Source organism: Leucoraja erinacea, unplaced genomic scaffold, assembly GCF_028641065.1.
Source record: "Leucoraja erinacea ecotype New England unplaced genomic scaffold, Leri_hhj_1 Leri_634S, whole genome shotgun sequence".
Classification (NCBI taxonomy): Eukaryota; Metazoa; Chordata; class Chondrichthyes; order Rajiformes; family Rajidae; genus Leucoraja; species Leucoraja erinaceus.
The window spans coordinates 1-24,776 of NW_026576547.1; the positions used below are offsets into that span (position 1 = coordinate 1).

Below are 24,776 nucleotides of genomic sequence, written 5' to 3' on the forward strand. Positions count from 1 at the left end.
GGGTCTTGTATTGTGCGTTGCACCCGGTCTCTACCTCCCCGGTAGTATCAACCCTTGGCAAAACCTCCGCCACCCGGCCACTCTGACCATGCTAGCCACCTGAGCCACGATCCGGAAACGGACGGCCATTCCAGTCCCCGGTCGATCCGTCGCGCACCTCCTAGCGGTACCACGGAGCCGGCCACAACAGTACGGCCAGTGTCTATCCAGACGCTAAAAAAAAACGGCAGCCCCATCGGTGCGAGTTTCGGACAACCTGGTTTGACAAAGAAGCCGTAAGAACCCCCCCCGGATGCTCGGCGGAATGTCCGGGTGGTGGCGGGCCCCGCGCGTGGGGTGCGTGCACGCCCCGGGCTCGGCGAGCAGCGGCCCACCGGGTGGGGGAACAGTCAAGCGAATGGCAAGTAGGGCAGTGCCCCGGGAACCGTGGAGAGCCACCAGGGGCGCGGGGCCCCGGGGGGCGGAACAAGGAAAATACCCGCGGGGAAGGTGGCCGGTGTCCAAAAGTTTTGTAAAACCTCTTGCATGTCCTTCATATGCTTTGTGAGGTTTTTTTGCCAAAGAGCAGTGGGTCTGGCTCAGTGGCTGGGGTCTTATGACCTGTTTCCATGGAACGAGGAAAAAACGATGTGATGGCCCAGGCTTTTAACGCCTCCTGCACGTGGGGTTTCCACGTAACTGTCCACCACACACCACACCTAGCAGCTCTTCCTGTTCCTGAACCCCTTGCATACTCCCGAGATCTTCAGCCATTGCCCCTGTTCTTGACCAGCCCAGTCCTGGTCACCAAAGCTATCTTCTGGAAAGGAGGAAGCAATAGATAGTGCACAAGGCACTGTGGAGGGAGAGCCTGATCCTCTTTGCAAGAGCGCCCCTCCTGGGGTGCACCTCGCTGGAGCTCCTGCTCCAAGAACCGCTCCCTGTGGCTCATGCGGCTGTCTCTCCCCCGCCTGGGTGGAGAGACGTCCCCGTCCGATAAGTCGGAGCCACCGGCCGGACGCCCTCCGTGGCGTTACTTCCAGCCCGCTGCTGAGGCGCTAACGGGGCTGGGCTCGGCGCGGTGTCGGGATGGTGGAGCGCTGGATAAACGGTCCTACCGCCTTGTTGCTGCCCCCGCAGATGGCACCGCTCCTCCGTGGAGTCGAGCGGGGACAGGTCTGTTCTGTTGCTGCCCCCCCCCCCCCCCCCCGCCCCCCCCCCCAGATGGACGCTCCTCCGTGGAGTCGAGCGGGGGACAGGTTTGTTGCAGAGCCTTTCTTCTCTGCCGGAAAGCAGAACGCTCCCTGTGAAGGAAACCGACGTCAGCTTACCTGATGGTCCGTTCTTTCACCTCCATAGCGGGAGAGCCCAACTCCCACTGTGCCGCTGTTGCTCTGCTGGACGTAATGCCGCACATGCGGGCTGAACGGGTTCTTCACGGAATCACTCACGTGACTCCGAAGTAAAATCATGTTTTAGTGCACTATAGTGCACGGAAAAAGAAGGAGATCTACAATAAATATAGGCAGCATGGAGTAAATGAGGTGCTTGAGGGGTATAAGGAATGTAAAAAGAATCTTAAGAAAGAAATTATAAAAGCTAAAAGAAGATATGAGGTTGCTTTGGCAGGTCCGGTGAAAGTAAATCCAAAGAGTTTCTACAGCTATATTAATAGCAAAAGGATAACGAGGGATAAAATTGGTCCATTGGAGAGACAGAGTGGGCAGCTATCTGCAGAGCCAAAAGAGATGGGGGAGATATTGAACAATTTCTTTTCTTCGGTATTCACCAAGGAGAAGGACATTAAATTATGTGAGGTAAGGGAAACGAGTAGAGTAGCTATGGATACTATGAGTTTCAAAGTAAAAGAAGTACTGACACTTTTGAAAAATATAAAAGTGGATAAGTCTCCAGGTCCTGACAGGATATTCCCTAGGACATTGAGGGAAGTTAGTGTAGAAATAGCCGGGGCTATGACAGAAATGTTTCAAATGTCATTAGAAACGGGAATAGTCCCCGAGGATTGGCGTACTGCGCATGTTGTTCCATTGTTTAAAAAGGGTTCTAAGAGTAAACCTAGCAATTATAGACCTGTTAGTTTGACTTCAGTGGTGGGCAAGTTAATGGAAAAGATACTTAGAGATAATATATATAAGCATCTGGATAAACAGGGTCTGATTAGGAACAGTCAACATGGATTTGTGCCTGGAAGGTCATGTTTGACTAATCTTCTTGAATTCTAGGGAAATTGACAAGGGTAAAGCAGTGGATGTTGTCTATATGGACTTTTCTAAGGCCTTTGACAAGGTTCCTCACGGAAGGTTGGTTAAGAAGGTTAAACTGTTGGGTATAAATGCAGGAATAACAAGATGGATTCAACAGTGGCTGAATGGGAGAAGCCAGAGGGTAATGGTGGATGGCTGTTTGTCGGGTTGCAGGCAGGTGACTAGTGGGGTGCCTCAGGGATCTGTGTTGGGTCCTTTGTTGTTTGTCATGTACATCGATGATCTGGATGAAGGGGTGGTAAATTGGATTAGTAAGTATGCAGATGATACCAAGATAGGGGATGTTGTGGATAATGAAAAGGATTTCCAAAGTCTACAGAGTGATTTAGGCCATTTGGAAAAATGGGCTGAAAGATGGCAGATGGAGTTTAATGCTGATAAATGTGAGGTGCTACGCCTTGGCAGGACAAATCAAAATAGGACATACATGGTAAATGGTAGGGAATTGAAGAATACAGTTGAACAGAGGGATCTGGGAATAACCGTGCATAGTTCCTTGAAGGTGGAATCTCCTATAGATAGGGTGGTAAAGAAAGCTTTTGATATGCTAGCCTTTATAAATCAGAGCATTGAATATAGAAGCTGGGATGTAATGTTAAAATTGTACAAGGCATTGGTGAGACCAAATCTGGAGTATGGTGTTCAATTTTGGTCGCCCAATTATAGGAAGGATGTCAACAAAATGGAGAGAGTACAGAGGAGATTTACTAGAATGTTGCCTGGGTTTCAACAACTAAGTTACAGAGATAGGTTGAATAGGTTAGGTCTTTATTCTCTGGAGCGCAGAAGGTTAAGGGGGGACTTGATAGAGGTCTTTAAAATGATGAGAGGGATAGACAGAGTTGATGTGGACAAGCTTTCCCTTTGAGAATAGGGAAGATTCAAACAAGAGGACATTACTTCAGAATTAAGGGACAGAAGTTTAGGGGTAACATGAGGGGGAACTTCTTTACGCAGAGAGTGGTGGCGGTGTGGAATGAGCTTCCAGTGGAAGTGGTGGCGGCAGGCTCGTTATTATCATTTAAAAATAAATTGGATAGGCATATGGATGAGAAGGGAATGGAGGGTTATGGTATGAGTGCAGGCAGGTGGGACTAAGGGAAAAAAAGTTGTTCGGCATGGACTTGTAGGGCCGAGATGGCCTGTTTCCGTGCTGTGATTGTTATATGGTTATATGGTTATATGGTAGAAGTATGATTTCAATGTTTTTTAAGAGGTAACTTTTTAAGGGGTAACTTTATCCACACAAAGGGTGATGGGTGTATGGAACAACCTGCAAGAGGAGGTAGTTGAGGCAGCGACCATCCCAACATTTAAGAAAAAGTTAGACTGATACATGGATAGGACAGGTTTGGAGGTATGGACCAAAAGCAGGTGGCGTAGCTGGGACATGTTGGCGGGTGTGGGCAAGTTGTGCCAAAGGGCTTGTTTTCAAACTGTATCACTCTCTGACTACATTATACCTCCACCATGGCATGAAGGCTTCAAAATCAAGTGATCGAGTTCAATTGCCATATACTCAAGCATAGAAACATAGAAAATAGGTGCAGGAATAAGCCATCGGCCCTTCGAGCCAGCACTGCCATTCAATATGATCATGGCTATTCATCTAAAATCAGTACCTCTTTCCTGTTTTTTCCCCTTTTCCCATGATGTCGTTAGCCCCAAGAACTAAATGTAACTCTCTCATGAAAACATCCAGTGAATTGGCCTGCACTGCCTTCTGTGGCAGATAATTCCACAGATTCACAACTCTCTGCGTGAAGAAAGTTTGTTCCCATCTCAGTCCTAACTGCACCCCCCCCCCTCTTTATTCTTAAACTGTGAACCATGGTTCTGAACGCCCCCAACATCGGGAACATTTTTCCTGCAGTTACAGTAAGTGAAAATCTAGCAGGCAAGCAGGATGCTTTCACCAACCACCCCCATTTGAAGTCCACTATCTTCCACCGTTATCTACCCAGTGCTTGGTACTTACTTCCAGCAGCCACTGGTTGTCCTCCAGGATGCACTGAGCCACAGCCTGATCCATGCCGGTCACCTGGGCAAATTCGGCACAGAGACTCTCGCGGCAGCAGCGCAACGCTTCGACGCCTCCGACGGCCCGGAACTCTTGCACTGAGGCTGCTCCATGGCCGGAGCTGCAGTGAGCGACTGGCCAAACCCGGCAAACACTCGTCAGCCCTGCTCCCCGTCCGCATCTGTCCTCGCCGCTGCTTCCGCTTCCAACACCCGCGGCCCATGCAGTTGATATGAGTTTTGAAATTTTCGTTGATCACAGAATTTCTCACAACAGAGCGAGAGAAATTTGTGATCAGCGTGAGAAATTGGTGAAATGCGTGATTCTCACGCTCAATGCATGGGAGTTGGCAGCCCTGCCTCTCAATCCCTCTTTCCCTCTCTCTCTTTCCATCCCACCTCACTCTCATCCCTCTTTCCCCTCTCTCTGTCCCCCTCTCTTCCGCTCTCTCTCCTCTCAACCCCCCCTCTCTCCCCCTCTCCCTCTCTCTCTCCTCTCTTCCCTGTCTCACCTCTCTCACTCTCTCCCCTTCCCTCTCTCTTATCTGTCTCCCCCCTCTCTCTCTCTCTCCTCTTCCCCTCTCTCCTCTCTCTCCCTCTCTCTCTCTTCCCCCTCTCTCTCCCTCTCTCCTCTCTCTCCTCTCTCTCTCTCTTCCCCTCTCCCGCCCTCTCCCACCTCTCTCTGTCTCTCCCTCTCTCACCCATCTCTGCCCCTCTCTCTCTCCCCCCTCTCTTTCTTCTCTCTCTCCCTCTTCTCTTTCCCTCCCTCTCTTCCCCCTCTCTATCTCTTTCTCCCTCCCTCTCTATCTCTCCCTCTCTACACACTCTCCCCTCTTTCTCTGTCTCTCCTCTCAGCTCTCTCTCACCTCTCTCTCACCTCTCTCTCTTCCCCCTCTCTCATCTCTCTTTTCCCTCTCTCCCCCATTTTCTCCCTCCCACCTCACTCTCCCCCTGGCTCTCTCTCTCCCTCTATCTTTCTCCTCTGTCTCTATCTCCTCTTTCTCTTTACCCCCCATCTCTGTATCTTCTTTTTTCCTCTCTCCCCTCTCCATCGCTCTCTCTCCTACCCTCTCCTCCCGCTCCACCCCTCTCTCTTCCCCTTTCTTTCTCCCTCTCACCACTCTCTCTCTCTTCCCTCTCCTCTCTTCCCCCCTCTCCCACCTCTCTCTCCTCCCTCTCCCTCTTCCCTCTCTCAATTCACGGCCCCTCTGTCTCTCCCTCTCCTCTCCTCCTCCCCCCCCCCCCCCCCCCCCCCCCCCCACTTTCTCCCTGTCTCCTTCCCCTCTCTCTCTCTCACCTCATCCCTTTGAGAGCATGTCCCTTCGGCATAGAGACTCTCGCGGCAGCGGAGCTTCAGACGGCCCCGACGGCCCGGGACACTCGCACTGTCCGGAGCGCTCCATGGCCAGAGCTGCAGCGAGCGACTCGCTAGCCGCGCAAACACTCGACAGCGCCGCAAACTCACCAGTGCCGGCTCCCGGCATCTGCTCCCGCCGCTGGTTCTGCTCCCATCCTTCCCTCAGCCCCGGCTCTCCAACACCCGCGGACCATGCAGTTTATCCGAGTTTTGAAATTTGAGTTGATCACAAAATTTCTCACCACTGAGCGTGAGAAATGTCCGATGAGCGTGAGGGCGTGAGAGTTTGCATGAGGGCGTGAGTCTCACGCTCAAAGCGTGAGTGTTGGCAGCCCTGTTAATATTATTGTAAATGTTATGAATATTATTGTAAATTGCAGCCCAGTAAAATGGAGTCAACAATCATCCATGTCATATTACGCTTTTTCGCAGAGTGGCGCATCTTGCTCTGCTCTATAAACCCCGTTCTGTGTATATTGCAGAGCCTCTGTTCCCCGGGTGAGGGCGCTGGAAATGAGAGCGTTGCAATTGAGAGATTATTCCAAATTCTTTATCCCTCCACAATCAGAAGCTCAATGTTCCCATGAGTATTTTTACTGGCCGGTTACCCGGTAGAAAGAGGTACTTCGCCCCATCGTCTGCAAATCCACCCACTCTCCTCTATCCCTTGCTCCGGGATCAGGACAGGATGTCTCCTGCAAATCTTAGGACCGGGTTAGAACATTTCCATGTGCTGACTACATTAGAAACATAGAAACATAGAAAATAGGTGCAGGAGTAGGCCATTCGGCCATTCGAGCCTGCACCGCCATTCAATATGATCATGGCTGATCATCCAACTCAGTATCCCGTACCTGCTTTCTCTCCATACCCCCTGATCCCTTTAACCACAAGGGCCACATCTAACTGAAGGGTCACATCTCCTCCAACACTTGCTCCGGGATCAGGACAGTATGTCTCCTGCAAATGGTAGGACCGGTTTAGAACATTCCCATGTGCTGACTACATTGCGTTGAGTGGGGAGGACACAGTGGTGAGTGAGGGGGAGATCCTTATTCAATTATTTTCGGCGAATAGTAGGACATCTATTTAACATTTCTAGCTGTGCCGTTCACCTGAGGTATCGGGCAAGCATAGCCAAAGCCTCTCCTCCACCGGGTACACACGGTTTTGTCACAAACCCTCCACTCACCTTGAATCCGGTCGGGCACCGCGGTACAACATGCAGCACGCCATGTACTTGCCCTGGCGGGGGTCGCATTTCACCATCTGGTTGGCCGGCTCGAAGCAGGCGTTGGTGATTTCAGGGACCGACAGTTGCTCGTGGTAAGCCTTCTCGGCCGAGATGAGGGGCGCGTAGGTGGCGAGCGGGAAGTGGATACGTGGGTAGGGAACCAGGTTGGTTTGGAACTCAGTCAGGTCCACATTGGGGGCGCCGTCGCAGAGCAGCGAGGCGGTGATGGACGACACGATCTGCGCGATCAGGCGGTTGAGGTTGGTGTAGGTGGGGCGTCCGATGTCCAGGTTCCACCGGCACACATCGTAAATGGCCTCGTTGTCCATCATGAATGAGCAATCGGAGTGCTCCAGGGTGCAGTGGGTGACCAGCACCGCGTTGTAGGGCTCGACCACGGCGGTGGAGATCTGCGGCGCCGGGTAGACGGAAACTCCTGCAGTATAATGTGGATAAATGCAGTATAATGTGGATAAATGTGAGGTTATCCATTTTGGTGGCAAAAACAGGAAAGCAGACTTATCTAAATGGTGGCCGACTAGGAAAAGGGGAGATGCAGCGAGACCTGGGTGTCATGGTATACCAGTCATTTAAAGTAGGCATGCAGGTGCAGCAGGCAGTGACGAAAGCGAATGGTATGTTAGCTTTCATAGCAAAAGGATTTGAGTATACGAGCAGGGAGGTTCTACTGCAGTATGAGGAGGAGTATAGAGACACAATTAACAACTTTGTGGAGTGGAGTGCACACAATAACCTCCATCTCAACACCACAAAAACGAAGGAGATAGTTGTGGATTTCAGGAGGGGGAGGAGAAGGACTCAACCAACACCAATCACCATCAGGGGCACTGAGGTGGAGGTGGTCGCCAACAACAGGTACCTTGGTGTGCAGCTTGACAGTGAGCTGGACTGGAAGAGTCATATGGAGGCGGTGTACAGGAAGGGACAAAGTCGACTGTATTTTTTAAGGAGGCTAAGGTCATTGAACATCTGCCAACCCCTACTGTGCAGTGTCTACCATTCAGTCAGAGACTGATTGCACCAATGTGCAAAACGGAGAGATATAGGACGTCTTGTATACCAGCTGCTATAAGGTTTTATAATGCACAAAAATATTTTTTTAGTATTCATTCATTGTATTTTAACTTATTAAGTATTGAAGCTATCTGTGGAAATGTGTGGTGTTATGTCTGTCTTGAAGCTGTTGTGGCACTGTAATTTCCTGTAAAGGATTATTAAAGGTTATTCAATTCAAGTTGTACAGGGTCTTGGTGAGACCACACCTGGAGTATTGCGTACAGTTTTGGTCTCCAAATCTGAGGAAGGGCATTATTGCCATAGAGGGAGTGCAGAGAAGGTTTACCAGACTGATTCCTGGGATGTCAGGACTGTCTTATCAAGAAAGACTGGATAGACTTGGTTTATACTCTCTAGAATTTAGGAGATTGAGAGGGGATCTTAGAGAAACTTACAAAATTCTTAAGGGGTTGGATAGGCTAGATGCAGGAAGATTGCTCTCGATGTTGGGGAGGTCCAGGACAAGGGGTCACAGCTTAAGGATAAGGGGGAAATCCTTTAAAACCGAGATGAGAAGAACTTTTTTCACACAGAGAGTGGTGAATCTCTGGAACTCTCTGCCGCAGAGGGTAGTCGAGACCAATTCATTGGCTATATTTAAGAGGGAGTTAGATGTGGCCCTTGTGGCTAAGGGGATCAGAGGGTATGGAGAGAAGGCAGGTACGGGATACTGAGTTGGATGATCAGCCATGATCATATTGAATGGCGGTGCAGACTCGAATGGCCTACGCCTGCACCTAATTTCTATGTTTCTATGTTTCTATGGATTTCTTGCCGTAGTCGATGGAGAGTCTCTCCATGAGGAGGGAGGTGAAGCCCGAGCCGGTGCCGCCCCCGAAACTGTGGAAGACGAGGAACCACTGGAGCCCGGTGCACTGGTCGGCCTAGGGTGAAACTAAAGCAGAAATCGTGAATGGAATACCGGATGGCACGCCACCAAGTTACCCCTGTGTTTCCGCGCACGAAGATAGGACTGGAGTGATGGAGCGACATTGTCGAATCATTGTCTATCCCTATCCATAAATGCTAATCTAGTTGGCAATATGGGCTCGGTGCATTTATCTGTATTGGGTCGCTATACATGTGAACCCTTCCCATCCACATGTCTATCTAAATAACTTTTGAAATTCAGAACGTTATTCGGCTTCCGACGTGTTACAGCAAGGTATGCATGCGATTTGAAAGTCATTGAAAGTAGGCATGCAGGTGCAGCAGGCAATGAAGAAAGCGAATGGTATGCTCGCATTCATGGCAAAAGGATTTGAGTATAGGAGCAGGGAGGTTCTATTGCAGTTGTACAGGGTCTTGGTCAGACCACACCTGGAGTATTGCGTACAGTTTTGGTCTCCAAATCTGAGGAAAGACATTCTTGCCATAGAGGGAGTACAGAGAAGGTTCACCAGACTGATTCCTGGGATGGCAGTACTTTCATATGAAGAAAGACTGGATAGACTCGGCTTGTACTCGCTAGAATTTAGGAGTTTGAGGGGGAATCTTATAGAAACTTACAAAATTCTTAAGGGTTTGGACAGGCTAGATGCAGGAAGATTGTTCCCGATGTTGGGGAAGTCCAGAACAAGGGGTCGCAGTTTAAGGATAAAGGGGAAATCTTTTAGGACTGAGATGAGAAAAACATTTTTTACACAGAGAGTGGTGAATCTGTGGAATTCTCTGCCACAGAATGTAGTTGAGGCCAGTTCATTGGCTATATTTAAGAGGGATTTAGATGTGGCCCTTGTGGCTAAAGGGATCATGGAGAGAAAGCAGGTACAGGATACTGAGTTGGATGATCAGCCATGATCATATTGAATGGCGGTGCAGGCTCGAAGGGCCGAATGGCCTACTCCTGCACCTATTTTCTATGTTTCTGTGTTACATTTGGCTTGATGTCAATAAAGTTATAGCGCTCTGGAAAGGCAATATTGAGGGTATTCTGTGCTGTTGCGTTTGCTCCATTTCAGAACGGACGTGCAGACTTAGACTAGGGCGCAGATGTATTTAACGAGAATTATGCCCGGATTTGAGGATTTTAGCGAGAGAAAAAAAACCTGGATTGGTTTTTTGTCGTTGACCTGATAGATATTTATGCAAATAATGTCAATCGTGGAGTCATGGAGTGATATTGCCCCTGTCCCACTTAGGAAACCTGAATGGAAACCTGTGGAGACTTTGCGCCCCACCCAAGGTTTCCGTGCGGTTCCCGGAGGTTGCAGGTGGTTGCCGGAGGTTGCAGGTAGTGGAAGCAGGTAGGGAGACTGACAAAAACCTCCGGGAACCTCCGGGAACCGCACGGAAACATTGGGTGGGGCGCAAAGTCTGCAGAGGTTTACGTTTAGGTTTCCTAAGTGGGACAGGGGCATAATGTATGGAAACAGGAATAGAGGATTTATGCGGAGAGGTTGGCAAATTTGTATCAAAATCTCATGTCGTAGACCTGAGAGATATGTATGCCAATACAATATATATATATATATATATATATATATATATATATATACGTAGGGTACATATTGAGAACCCTTTTCCCGAGGTTTGGAAATGTCACAGCAGACTGGGCAAGGCTTTAAGTGCACAAGAAACCCAGTTCTCAGATGACGCTTATTTATTCATGTGTATATATTTATTTATATTATGGTATATTGACACACTGATCTGTTTTGTAGTAAATGCCTACTATGTTCTGTGTGCTGAAGCAAAGCAAGAATTTAATTGTCCTATCAGGGACACATGACAATAAACTCACTTGCACTTGAACTTGAACTTGATGGCTTGGGACAGGAACACACTCGCGGAAGTGCGGTGGTAATATAAGAATTCTGGGAAGTTCCATTGCAAGTCCACCTACCACCTTCCGGATGCGATCCAGCATCAGGTCCACGATCTCCCTCCCGATCGAGCAGTGGCCCCGGGCGTAGTTATTGGCCGCGTCCTCCTTGCCGGTGATGAGCTGCTCGGGGTGGAAGAGCTGCCGGTAGGTGCTGGTCAGCACCTCATCTGCAGGGGAGGGAGAAGGGAACAGGGAATTAACCTCAGGGTCCTCTCCTAGGTACCTCCCTCAGGGGTCTAATTTCTACTGAACTTCTTATCTTCCCCTTCAGCCCTTTGACTCCCCGTCCTGTTGGCCGGGTGATCTTCGTCCACCCCGGCCCGTCTTCTCTTTCCCTTGGGTATTTTGGCCCCCTCCGGCTCTGCATTGGGCAGGTGGCCGGGTGATCTTTGTCCACCCCGGCCCCTGTCTTCTCTCTTCCCTGGGTATTTTGGCCCCCAGCGGCTCTGCATTTGTCCCAACGGACTATTAGGCAGAATGCGGGGATTTGGCTTACAGCCTTTCCCCTCCCTTTTTCTTAATACTGTGTTTAATTACCTTATTTATCATAATCATATTCTTAATACCGTGTTCATCATATTCTCACTACCGTGTTCATCATACCTGCCTTGCCCGTACAAGGTCTTATATTCGTAATACGTGTTCATCATACCGTGTTCATCATTCTCAATCGCCCAGGAAGTACTTAATAGTCATTTTCCTACCTGGGTTCCATGCACTGGAATTGCTCGATTGATTTTTCGCGATTTCCAACTACTCCCACTTCTTTGCCGAGTCTCTGTGTGGTCCGGACACTACTGCTTAAACAGCTGATGGCAAGCAAGGAGTCTGAGACCGCTGAACTCAGCAGGGTGCACCTTCCCTTCGTCCGTCTACTCCCGTCAGCTGTCCAGAGTATTGGATCTCGGAAATCAGCCCCCAAGTTGTGAGATTCAAAAATCACAAGTGCTCTTGAGACAAATTCAGACAAAGAAGTGTTTTTATTAATTTCATATTCTGCAGAATAGGTGCCTCTCCTCTGATGTCCCCTAGAGGCACAACGAAGATGGAGATGCTTTCTATCTTTATACATTTCTTTTCATTATTATCACATTCTCATGTCTCCCCATCGAGCTTCTGCCAATCAGAACACTAAGGTTTATATTCCCACGAGAACGCCTCGGACCATCTCCTGACGTCAAAGACTCCCAAGGCTTCTGCTGAAGTTTCTATCTGTTTGCTACTTTTTATCTAGAATTTCTCTCTGTTCTGTATATTGTTACATTATTCTACCAGCAGTCTGGCTTCTGCTGACACCTTATTTCTTTCTAAGTTATATTTTTCAGAGTTCTAGTATAAATCAACCATCCCTATTAACCCTTTTCTCACAGGAGTGAACGGGAAGGTGGGTTAACAGAGACCAAGTGTTAATTGGTGATCGATGGTCAATGTGGACTCGGTGGGCCGAAGGGCCTACTTCCATGCTGTATCTCTAAAGCAAAGTAAGCTCCACTCTGGTCAGAAAATCAACCTTGCACTGCCGCTCAACACAGAAAACAAGACGTCATCAATACAGCACAGGAACAGAGTGCCCACAATGTCTAGTTTATGGAAGGACCATTCAGAAGCCTGATAACAGAGGGGAAGAGGCTGTTCCTGAGACTGGCAGTAGGCGCTTTCAAGATTCTGTACCTTCTGCCCGACGAGAACAGTGAGTAGAAGGAATGACCGGGGTAGAACAAGTATTAATTATGTTGGCTGCTTTTCCATGATGAGGGACCTGTTGTCTATTAGGCAGGATGTGGTATTGGGTAGACAGATGGGACTGAAGGCTGATAAATTCCCAGGGCCTGATGGTCCCAGGGTAGTTAAGGAAGTGGCTTTAGAAATTGTGGACGCATTGGTTTATAGATTCAGGATCTGTTCCTGTGGATTGGAGGGTGGATAATGTTATCCCACTTTTTAAGAAAGGCGGGGGAGAGAAAACACGGAATTATAGACCAGTTAACCTGACATCGGTGGTGGGGAAGATGCTGGAGTCAATTATAAAAGATGAAGTAACGGCATACGTGGATAGCAATAACAGGATCGGTCCGAGTCAAAATGGATTTATGAAGGGGAAATCATCATGCTTGACTAATCTTCTGGAATTTGAGGATGTAACTAGGAAAATGGACAAGGGAGAGCCAGTGGATGTAGTGTACCTGGACTTTCAGAAAGCATTTGATATGGTCCCACATAGGAGATTAGTGGGCAAAATTAAGGCACATGGTATTGGGGGTAGAGTGCCGACATGGATAGAAAATTAGTTGGCAGACAGGAGACAGAGAGTAGGGATTAACGGGTCCCTTTCAGAATGGCAGGCAGTGACTAGTGGGGGTACACAAAAATGCTGGAGAAACTCAGCGGGTGCAGCGGCATCTATGGAGCGAAGGAAATAGGCAACGTTTCGGGCCGAAACCCTTCTTCAGACTGAGAAGGAAATAGGCAATGTTTTGGGCCGAAACCCTTCTTCAGACTGAAGTGACTAGTGGGGTACCCGCAATGCTCGGTGCTGGGACTGCAGCTATTTATAATATACATAAATGATTTAGTCGAAGGGATTCAAAGTAACATTAGAAAATTTGCAGATGACACAAAGCTGGGTGGCAGTGTGAACTGTGAGGAGGATGCTATAAGAATGCAGGGTGACTTGGACAGGTTGAGGGAGTGGGCAGATGCATGGCAGATGCAGTTTAATGTGGATAAGTTTCAGGTCATCCATTTTGGTATAAAAAACAAGAATGCTGATTATTATGTAAATGGTGTCAAGTTGGGAAAAGGGGAAGTACAACGGGATCTGGGGGTCCTTGTACATCAGTCTATGAAAGTAAGCATGCAGGTACAGCAGGCAGTGAAGAAAGCGAATGGCATGTTGGCCTTTATAACAAGAGGAATCGAATATAGGAGCAAAGAGGTCCTTCTGCAGTTCTGCAGAGCCCTAGTGAGACCACACCTGGAGTATTGTGTGCAGTTTTGGTCCCCTAATTTGAGGAAGGACATTCTTGCTATTGAGGGAGTGCAGCGTAGGTTTACAAGGTTAATTCCTGGGATGGTGGGACTGTCATATGCTGAGAGAATGGAGCGGCTGGGCTTGTACACTCTGGAGTTTAGAAGGATGAGAGGGTATCCCATTGAAACATATGATTGTTAAGAGTTTGGACACGCTAGAGGCAGGAAACATGTTCCCGATGTTGAAGGAGTCCAGAACCTGGGGCCACAGTTTAAGAATAAGGGGTTGGCCATTTAGAACGGAGATGAGGAAACACTTTTTCTCACAGAGAGTTGTGAGTCTGTGGAATTCTCTGCCTCAGAGGGTGATGGAATCTGGTTCTCTGGATATTTTCAAGAGAGAGCTAGATAGGGCTCTTAAAAATAGCAGTGTCAGGGGATATGGGGAGAAGGCAGGAACGGGGTACTGATTGGGGATGATCAGCCATGATCACATTGAATGGCGGTGCTGGCTCGAAGGGTCAAATGGCCTCCTCCTGCACCTATTGTCTATTGGCTCTCGGCTCCAAGAGCACTGAATGACTGAGTCTCCACAGCCACCGGTGCAGGGAATTCCAAAGGTTCCCCAGTCTCTGCGTGCAGTAATGTCTCCTTATCTATGTCCTACATGTTGCAGCCCACATTCTGAGAGGGTGCCAATTCTCCACACCCCTCAGACAGAGGAAACATCCTCCCTGCATCCGGCCCACTGAGCCCTGTAAGAACTTTGTGTTTCACTGAGATCTCCTCCAATATACCTGAACTCTCGAGTACACAGGCCCAGTCTACTCAATTTCACCCCACACAGCAAACTCATTGTCTCAGGAACAAGTATTGTTAATCTTTGCTGCATTTCCTCTGTGTCAAGTCTGTCAATTTATTGGTACACAGGAGCATAGGAACACAAGAAAACAGGAGCAGGATTAGAATCCGCTCCTCAGGCTTGCCCCTCCATTCAATGTGATCATGGCGGATCTAAACTGGCACCAATTCCTCTTCTGAGTGATTTCCCCAATAATCTTAATTTTTCGATCTATCAAATATTCATTTGTCGTCTAGTTGCAGATATCCAATAAATCAGCTTTTCACCACCATCTTGGGCACAACTTTCCTGATATTCACTGCCCTCTGAGAGACGCAACTTCTACACACCGCATGAGAGGCCGCTCTGGAAGGTTGGATCTCATGGAATCCTGGGTGATCTAGCCGATGGAATACAACATTTACCTGAAGGTCACAGACAGGGGATATTGGTAGAGGGTTGTTTTTCAGACTGGAGACAGATTCCACTGTTGTTCCTTATTTATATACACGGTTGGGTGTGTATGGAGGTTGCACGGTTAGTCAGTTTGCAATTGGAACTAAAATTGGTGCCATTGTGGAGAGTGAAGAAGGTTATCTGAGAGTAAATGGGATCCCTGTGAACTGGGCCAATGGGCTCAGGAACGGCAGGTGGGATTTATTCATGTGAAGGTGAGGTGATGAACTTTGCTGAAACAAACCAGGGCAGGACATACACAGTAAACGGGGAACGTTATAGAACTGAGAGATCTCGGGCTGCAGGTACACAGTGCCATGGAAGATGCAACAGTGACAGGCAGTGTGGTGAAGAATGTGTTTGTCACTCATGCTTTTATGTCAGGATATTAAATACAGCGTTTAACACAATAAGGTTGTTAGCAAGTTAGAGAGGGTGCAAAAGGATTTACGATAATTTCATCAGGTCTGAAGCCAAGGGCTGGGTTATAAGGAGACGTTGGACGGGCAGTGATATTTTTCTTTAGAGCCCATCAGAATGCTTTTATAGATGTGTGTAAGATCTATATAAGGTGCCCAGATAAGGTGAATAGTCGCAGTATATTACACAAGGCAGGAGTCTAAACCTCTGACTCAATGATGCTTCCCAGCTGATGAGTTTATTCGGAGATCAAATCTCCAATTTCCCTTAAATCCAAATTACAATTAATCTTTGCATCTAGGTATTACTTAAAGATGTATTGGAATGAACTGCAGATGCTGGTTTAAACCGAAAATAGACTCAAAGAGCTGGAGTAACTCAGCGGGACAGGCAGCATCTCTGCATGACGTTTTGGTTCAAGACCCTTCTTCAGACTGGTTAGGGATAAGGGAATTAAGAGATATAGGCGATGATGTAAAGAGATAAAGAACAATGAATGGAAGATATGCAAAAAATAACGATAAGATGAAACAGGCCATTGTTAGCTGTTTGTTAGGTGAAAATGAGAAACTAGTGTGACTTGGGTGGGGGAGGGATAGAGAGAGAGAATGCCGGTGCTACCTGAAGTTAGATGAATCAACATTTCATACCACAGGGCTGTAAACTGCCCAAGGGAAATATGAGATGCTGTTCCTCCAATTTGCATTTAACCTCACTCTGACATTGGTAGACTGTAAGGCCTTCCTGGTGGGGGATGGTGTAGAGTGACTGAAGTAAAGATGAGGGGGTGGGGGCTCAGCGGAAGTCATTAAAGGGACAAAGGCATGTGAGATATCTTGGACATAGGTCGGTACGGATTGGACCAGGGGAGATAGGATGGAGTCAAGGCACGTGGAAATCATTTCAGTGGAACTGGGCAGTTGTGTTTATGGATGTTGTGGGGAAGTTCAAACCGGGCTGTGTGAGGCTGGGAAATTATAAGTTGTTACGTGTCAGGTGTACGGCTTAAAGATGTCAGAAACAAGAATAATGGAAAAGGTGTAAGCTCTACCTCGCTTGAAGTCCTCAGATATTTCTTTGAATGTCGTGTTGAACGAAACAGAGCAATGAAACTTTTCAATCGGCAAGGCTTCATCTACCACCGACAGTGGTTTGGCTTCATCACGAACCCTGGAAATATTGAACAGCTGGTTATAAACTGAGCATTAGAAATGTTTTGAGTTGTCCCACAAAAACTTACAATGTTTCCATCAAGGCAATGTCCTACCTTCGCTTACGACCAACTTCCTCCTGAAAGAAATAAAACACAAATCTCAATTGATTGAGATGGACCTATCTCATCCCGACAGCGGGAATTTCATCAAATTTCTGTAACCCTCTGATAATTCCCATTTCCCAACTCTTATCTCCACTGTCATGCAGACAGATTGCGGATATTGCCACAGAGATGTAGAACGATGGAGGAAAGCACAAGGAATGTTCATGAGAATGACGCCATAAATGAGAGGATGGAACTTAATGAAAAGACTGGGCAGGTCGTGGGATTTCATCTGGAGAAGATGTCAGGAATGATGAGACAGAATTTTATATTATCGGTGGATTTAAATGGGTGGGGATGAAATAATATCTCAAATCGAAGGGGGGACCAATAATCTAAGCTGAAATGTAACGTGGTCTTCAATAAATACCGAAAGGAATACAGTCATGAGAACATGGACCTCACTTGCATTGGAGGGATAGCAGAGATACATTTAACAGCAGAGATATATTTAAGTGCAAGCGGGATAAACACATTAGGGCTCCTGGAATTTGGGTATTGTCACCAGATGTGGAGAGTAGATGGGAGGGATGATGAGTGGAGCAGAAATCTTGACTGGATAGGATGGGCCGGATGACCTGTCTATGATGTTCCCTATGTTGGGCGAGTCCAGAACCAGGGGCCACATTCTTAGAATAAAGGGGAGGTCATTTAAGACTGAGGTGAGAAAAAACGTTTTCACCCAAAGTTGTGAATTTGTGGAATTCCCTGCCACAGAGGGCAGTGGCCAAATCACTGGATGGATTTAAGAGAGAGTTAGATAGAGCTCTAGGGACGATCAGCCATGATCACAATGAATGGCGGTGCTGGCTCGAAGGGCCGAATGGCCTCCTCCGGCACCTATTTTCTATGTTCCTATGTTTCTATGTAGAATAGGATGTCATTCAATTGGGAAACAAGATGGACACTACAAACAGAGCAAATTCCCCCAAGGTGACCACCCACTGCTGATGGGAACCGGATATAGATGATCAATCTGATGTGTGCGCCATGTTCTAGATTTCAATGTTAATCCCCACAATGTGGTCATGGCTGATCTAGCCCAGGACTGAACTCCTCCTCTTTGCCCCAATTAGAATCCCCAAATTTTCAAAAATGTATCCTCCTCTGAGAGGTTTACATGTTAGACGTATTTAAATCAGTCTCTTGATTGGAGAATCCCAGATATTCATTGCCCCCTGCCCATTCCGTGGTCCTTAGGATCAGATATAGGATCACCTGTCATTGTTCTAAACATTACAGAACACAAACACCTCTCTACATTCCGGCCAGGCAGTCTTGAGATCCCATAGATTACACGGCAGGCCAATTAGTTTGGGAACAACAACAGCTGAAACAGATTAAACATTTACCTAGTTCTGAATTACTGATAAACGCAGCATTTATTTCTGAAATGTCACCCACAATTTTGTGACTGTGCACTTTCACTTCACCAAACTGTTGTGTAACCCCTCACCTTCAGAAACACCATACTGTCTTTTTGATCCATCTGTTGTTGCAACTTTAAAAGTTCCTCCTGAATGGAATTTAAATTCTCTTGAATCTCTCCAAGATTTTCCTCCATTGTATTTAGAATCTTCGTCTCTTCCTCTCGGATATCTGCCAGTACGCGTTGCTCTTTCTCAGTGACAATCTGGTGCTGTTCAGCAAACTGGGATATGATATTGGACTGAAGGTTGTGTGACTGTTTCTGTGAAAGGAAAGGTGAAGATCAACATATAATGTCACTGATTGTGTTTCCTCACGACTTTGACTGTGACATTTGCCCGGTGCATTTTTTATTTGCTTTGGTATTTCAATAGCTTCTCTAAATGCTTCTGAAATGTTGTGAGGGTAATCTTATAACTCATCAATCCAGTAATTTACAATATATATTTTGATGAGGAAATTAAATGTAACATCTCCAAGTTTGCGGATGACACAAAGCTGAGCGACAGTGTGAGCTGCGAGGAGAATGCTATGAGGCTGCAGGCTGACTTGCATAGGTTGTGTGAGTGGGCAGATGCAGTACAATGTGGATAAATGTGAGGTTATCCACTTTGGAGGCAAGAATAAGAAGGCAGCTTATTATCTGAATGGTATAAGAAGCAACTTCAGATGCTGTTTAAACCGAAGATAGACACAAAAAGCTGGAGTAACTCAGCTGGAATAGGAAAAGGAATACTTTATTGTCACATGTGACTAGGCACAGTGAGATTCTTTGCTTGTATACACAATGTATACAAATAGCAGCCACCTGCGGCGTTGACAAAGTTGCAAAGCACGCCTCTCCCCATTTTGCCCCCCCACACCAAATCTCCATTGTTCTTTGCCCCTCCCCCCGGGGGAGAAGGAATGGGTGATGTTTCGGGTTGAGACCCTTTTTCATTCAATTGGTGTTAGATTAGGAAAGGGGAAGGTGCAATGAGACCTGGGTGTCCTTGTACATCAGTCACAGAAAGTAAGCATGCAGTGAAGTATTGTGTGCAGTATCGTTCTCTTAATTTGGGAAGGATATTCTTGCTATTGAGGGAGTGCAGCGTAGGTTCATCAGGTTAATTACCAGGATGGTGGGACTGACATGTGATGAAAGAATGGGTCGACTGGGATTCATTGGAATTTAGAAGGATGAGAGGCAATCTTAGAAAAACATACAAAATTCTTAAGGGATTAGACAAGCTAGATACAGGAAAAATGTTGCCGATGTTGGGGGAATCCCAAACCAGGGGTCACAATTTAAGAAAAAGGGTAGGCCATTTAGGACTGAGATGAGGAAAAAAATGTTCACCCAGAGAGTTGTGAATCTGTGGAATTATGCCACAGAAGGCAGTGGAGGCCAATTCACTGGGTGTTTTCAAGAGAGACTGAGATTTAGCTCTTAAGGCTAACAGAATCAAGGCAAATGGGGGAAAAAGCAGGAACGGGGTACTGATTTTGGATGATCAGCCATGATTATATTGAATTGCGCTGCTGGCTCGAAGGGCCGAATAGCCTACTCCTGCACTTATTTTCTTTGCTTCCAGGACCATTGAACCAGCGTATATCGGGGTCGTGGAAGGAATCCGACGCGGTCGCAGGGAGAAGACGTGAACCACACGGGCAGCACCCGAGGTCAGGATCAAACTCGCTCACCAGAACTAGGAGACAGCAGCACTACTTGTGTCACTGCGCTGCCCTATTATTACACGCATCACAGGGATCAAATCTACACAAGATCAGGAAATCAAAGCTGGAAAGCCTCACCAGAACTCCAGAAATTATCTGTTTCTGTTGCTGCTCCATTTGCTGGATCTCTGATTTCTTTATTGTGAGAGATTCGAAGGAAGATTTCACCTAATCCTGGGATTGTGATTGAAAATCAGATAATTAAATTGTTGAACAATAAGAAGGAATTAAAATGATGTGATTAAAATCAGTTTGCATTTACCTTGTATATTTGAACAGCTTCTTTGATTTAAGTCTTTTTATTTGAATTTCACAGCAATTTGAATACATACAATGATAACAGACAGTGACAGTCAAGGTATAATTGTGCAACAGCATGTAAGCGGCCCTCAAAGCCCTTACCCTTACCCACCTACAACCCACCCGAATCAGGTCGGAACCAAACGGGGACAAACAACACTCACATACGTACACATCCACACAAATGTGGTTAGATAAACAAAACAAAAAGCACGAAAAAAAAAGAAAAAAGAAAAAAAAGGGGGTCACTAATAACAGTAAATAAGTAAGTAATTAAATAAATAAGTGTGGGGAGAGGGGGGTGGGATTAAGGGGAGACCAGCTGCAGTAGAGCAGAACAATGGTGGAGAGCACTCAGTCCTCTTCCGAGTCTGGGGACAAGTTGAAAGAGTTAACAAGTTCCAAGAAAGGGTTCCATGTATCTAGGAATGTCTAGGTAGAGCCTTTGAGAGAGAACCTAAGGTTTTCAAGCTTTAAGTTGTAAAGCACCTCCTTGATCCAGCGGGGCTTTAGAGAGGATTTTGAGGTCCACATTCAAGAGTGAAATTGGTCTATAGCTACTACAAGGCAAGGGATCTTTCTCCTTTTTAAGAATTAGGGAGATAGTAGCCCACGACAAGGTGGGCGGTAGGCGACGATGTAAAAACGCCTCATTGTGCATATCTCTCAGGACTGGTGCGAGGAGAGCAGAGAAAGCTTTGTAATATTCTGTAGTGAAGCCGTCAGGGCCGGGTGATCTTCCGCTTTGCAGCGATGTGATGGCTGCATGGACCTGAGCAACAGTTATGGGTCCACCCAAGTCTCTCGTGGCTTCATCGTCAATTCGGGGAAACGTCATACTACTGAGCATGTCACCTGCAGTGGGAGGACAATCGGAAACGTATAGTTCAGCGTAGAATTTAGCAAATGCTTCATTAATTCTAAGAGGATCGGTATGAATCTCTCCTAAGCTGGATCTAATGGCTGGAATTAGCCATGAAGTCGCCTCGGTTCTGGCCTGATGGGCCAAAAGCTTCCCAGCTTTATCCCCAGATTCAAAAAAGTGTTGCCTAGATTTAAGCAGTCGTAGCTTGGCTTTATTAGTAGACATGAGGTCAAAGTCTGTTTGTAACCTAAGGGGTTCTCTATAAAGGTTAGGGTTTGGGTCAGATGCGTATTTATCATCAATGTCCTTTATTTTTCGTAACAGGTCTGCCGTTTGGGACGTCTTGGTTCTTTTCAGGTTGGAGACAAAAGAGATAAGTTGGCCCCTAATGTAGGCTTTTGAAGCTTCCCAGAGTATACCTCTTTCTATGTCCAGCGAGTCATTCAGCTAAACATATAAGGTGATTTGGGAGTGCAGGAATTGCTTGTAGTGAGCCTCTGCTAGTAATGAGGAGTTGAACCTCCACTGTTTAAAGGGGTTAGTTCGTTTACGAAAGTGAAGATCGAGGGAAGTCGCAGCGTGATCTGATATTACGATACTATGGTACTCGCTGGATTTGATTTTGGAGAACAGTCTGTCATCTAAGAGGAAGAAGTCTATACGGGTATAGGGACGGTGCATGTGGGAAACAACTGAAAATAATTTAGTCGTGGGAAATGTATGTCTCCATAGGTCTGTGAGCCCATGTTGTTTGGCAAAAGCATGCAGAGTCTTACCTGATTTAGTTAAAGTGGAGGCTTTGTTCGAAGATCTGTGCAGTATAAGGTCTTGGACCAGATTAAAATCTTCACCCACAATGACGTGGTAATTTTCAATATTTGGGAGAGATGTAAAAAATGTGGTTACAAATGAGCTGTCATCCCAGTTGGGACCGTAAATACTGGCCAATATGACAGGTGTGTCTTGCAGTTTGCCAGAAACCATGACAAAGCGGCCAGCAGGGTCCTCCACAGTTTCTTGTGGTTCGAACATAACGTTCTTACGAATCAGGATAGCAGTACCCCTAGCCCTATAATTAAATTTTGAGTGAAATAAGTGGCTAATCCAGCCTCTCTTAAGCCGTGTTACCTCTCTGTTACGAAGGTGGGTCTCTTGAATAAAAAATATATCACCTTTGAGCTGTTGCAAGTGGGCAAAGATCCTGTCAGTCTTGGTCGGACTTCCCACCCCCCTCACGTTCCATAAGACAAATCTAAGAGTGTCGTTTGTGTTGGCCATACTTAGCTATATCCAAGCGAATGGGCAGAGCGCTGTAGTACTGCAAGTCGAAACGGAAGAGCACATCAAAACCAGCTGCCGAGAGTGGGGATGTGGGGGGGAGAAGGAGTGATAAGAAAAAAACAAAGAAAAAAAAAGATACATACACACGTATACACACAACAAACAAGTGGGACACATATCACTTAACCATCTTTCAAACCTGAGTCCCCGGACCTGAGATCCCCTATGTCCCAACTGAACCTTGAGTGCCCATTGCTCCAAGATGCGTTGTCCTCGCATCCGCATGGAGATATCCGATCTTAACTCCCAATATTTCCACCTCCCAAAGCAACAAAATCGCTCAATGTCAGTAAAGTAACATAAAATGAAATGAGTGTAGTAATAATAATAATAACAATGATAATAATAATTTGAAAAATAGAAAATAGAAATAAAGTAAAATTAAAATAAATAAATAAATACAAAGTTGAAATAATTGCCATAATAGTTGCACTGCCAATGTCATTGCTAACACTAATGGTAATCTTTATTTATTCATCTATTTATTTATTTATCTACTTATTTATTTGTTTATTTATTTATCTATCTATCTATTTATTTATTTATTTATTTGTCTATATATATATTTATTTATTTATTTATTTGTTTGTTTGTTTATTTGTTCCGAACAAGTAAAGACATAAATAGGAATAAATAACAACAACAATTCGAAATAGTCAAATAATTGGACATTCCAGGCAATATTTGCAAAGCAATGAAAAGCATAAAGCAAAATTTAAATGTCCAATACTTTTTCTTTACAAGCTCGAAAAGGAGTGAGAAGAAGAATAACTTATTTAATCTCACCCCTTCTCCCTAAACCCTTCTTCCATATTTAATAATTAATTAATTAATAATAATAATACCCCAGACAATTTTTAGAGATGCATACAGACATATATATACATACAACTGATATACACATACAAGTAATATGTATGAAGTAACCAAAAACATAAATTAATAATAAATAAAATAATAAATAAACATTAACCCCTGTTTGTCACCCATCCACTTCATCCTTGTACCTTGTGAAAAAACGTTTTTTGTATGTCATTTTGAACAGGGTTCATATTTGGTTAATGGTTGTAATGATGATAATAATAATAAAACAAAGCAAATTAACAAAATGGTGATACTGAATAAGCAAGCCAACGTATAAGTGGAGCAAGAATAGCTTCCTTTGGTATTACATAGTATATCTTAAAATCAACAAGGTATAAAGAAAGAGTTAGCGTCAGAGAAGTTAGCGAGTTGCAAACTGGGCTCTTGGATTAAAGCGCATGGCAAAAGAACATCAATTAAGTATTGTTAAACAAAAACGCTGTAGGAGCAGATTAGTATAACACAGCCTTGGCTGTAATGAGCTCTTATCAGCCCCAGCCAGTCCGCTAGGAAGACTAGTGTAAACAAACTAGCCGAATGCTGGCAGCGTTAGCAGCCAGCTGCTAAAAACAAGAAGTCATGAATCATGGTGAATTCTTACCAGCCTCATACATTTCAAGACAGGGGTCTAGTATAATCAGCAAGGCCGAGCGCTAGCAATGGCTAGTTGCTAAGAGCAGTCAAGCTAAAGTTAGTCCATAGTATAACCGTAGATTAACCGGACCCCTGTGCCACTCGGATATAGACGTACAGAGCGAAGTCAGTCGTCTGTGGGTCCCGGTCTGCGTCGACGGTAAGATGAGATGAAATTCTGAGCGTCCTCGGGAGATGTTAGTCGTCGCCTCTTTCCTTCCCCGGCCATGATGAACAGCTTGGCTGGATAATGAAGGGAGGGTTTGAGACTCAGGTTGTACAGCTCCTTCATATCGTCTCGGTACGCGGAGCGTTGTTCAACTATCTCGGGACAGTAGTCTTCGAAAATGTGGATCGGGATATCCTTGTACTTCAGCTTACCCCTCTGCCTCCGAGCCTCACGCACCACCAACTCACGGGTCTGGTATCTATGGAAGCAGATCACAACTGCTCTGGGTTTCTCACCAGGGCTTGGCTTGGCTGTTAGCGTGCGGTGGGCTCGGTCTAGCTCCGGGGCTGATTCCAGTGTGCGTTCGCCAAGTGTCTCGAGCAGGAGTTGAGAGAAAAAGCTGTTGTTTGGGGGCCTTCGATGTACTCGGGGAGACCGACTATCCGTATGTTATTTCGGCGACTCCTGCCTTCCGGGTCCATAAGCTTAGACTTTAGCTTGCCGTTCTCTTCGGTCACCGTAGTTAGCATTGTCGCTATAGCTCGTATGTCTTGGCTGGTGGTATCAGCAAAAGACTCTAATGACGAAAGACGGTGTTGGTGATCTAAAATTGTTGTCCAGCTTCGTTTCCAGTTTGGTGAATGCTGCGTTGAATTCTGTCAGTAGCGATACCTTGT

At 46.1% G+C, this 24,776-nt stretch overlaps 1 protein-coding gene across 1 annotated transcript; it reads right to left on the reverse strand.

Annotated features, from left to right (window-relative positions):
• Window positions 1-87: 87 nt before the first annotated feature.
• On the reverse strand, window positions 88-22,370 carry LOC129694354 (tubulin alpha-1 chain-like; the record flags this gene model as incomplete). Its single annotated transcript, XM_055631057.1, has 8 exons — window positions 22,221-22,370; window positions 18,240-18,473; window positions 16,733-16,755; window positions 16,517-16,635; window positions 10,797-10,993; window positions 8,706-8,835; window positions 6,833-7,307; window positions 88-160 (listed from the first exon to the last, which is right to left on the reverse strand). Coding segments are annotated over exons 1-8 (1,401 nt in total), but the record flags the coding sequence as incomplete, so codon positions are not given.
• Between the last annotated feature and the right edge of the window lie 2,406 nt (window positions 22,371-24,776).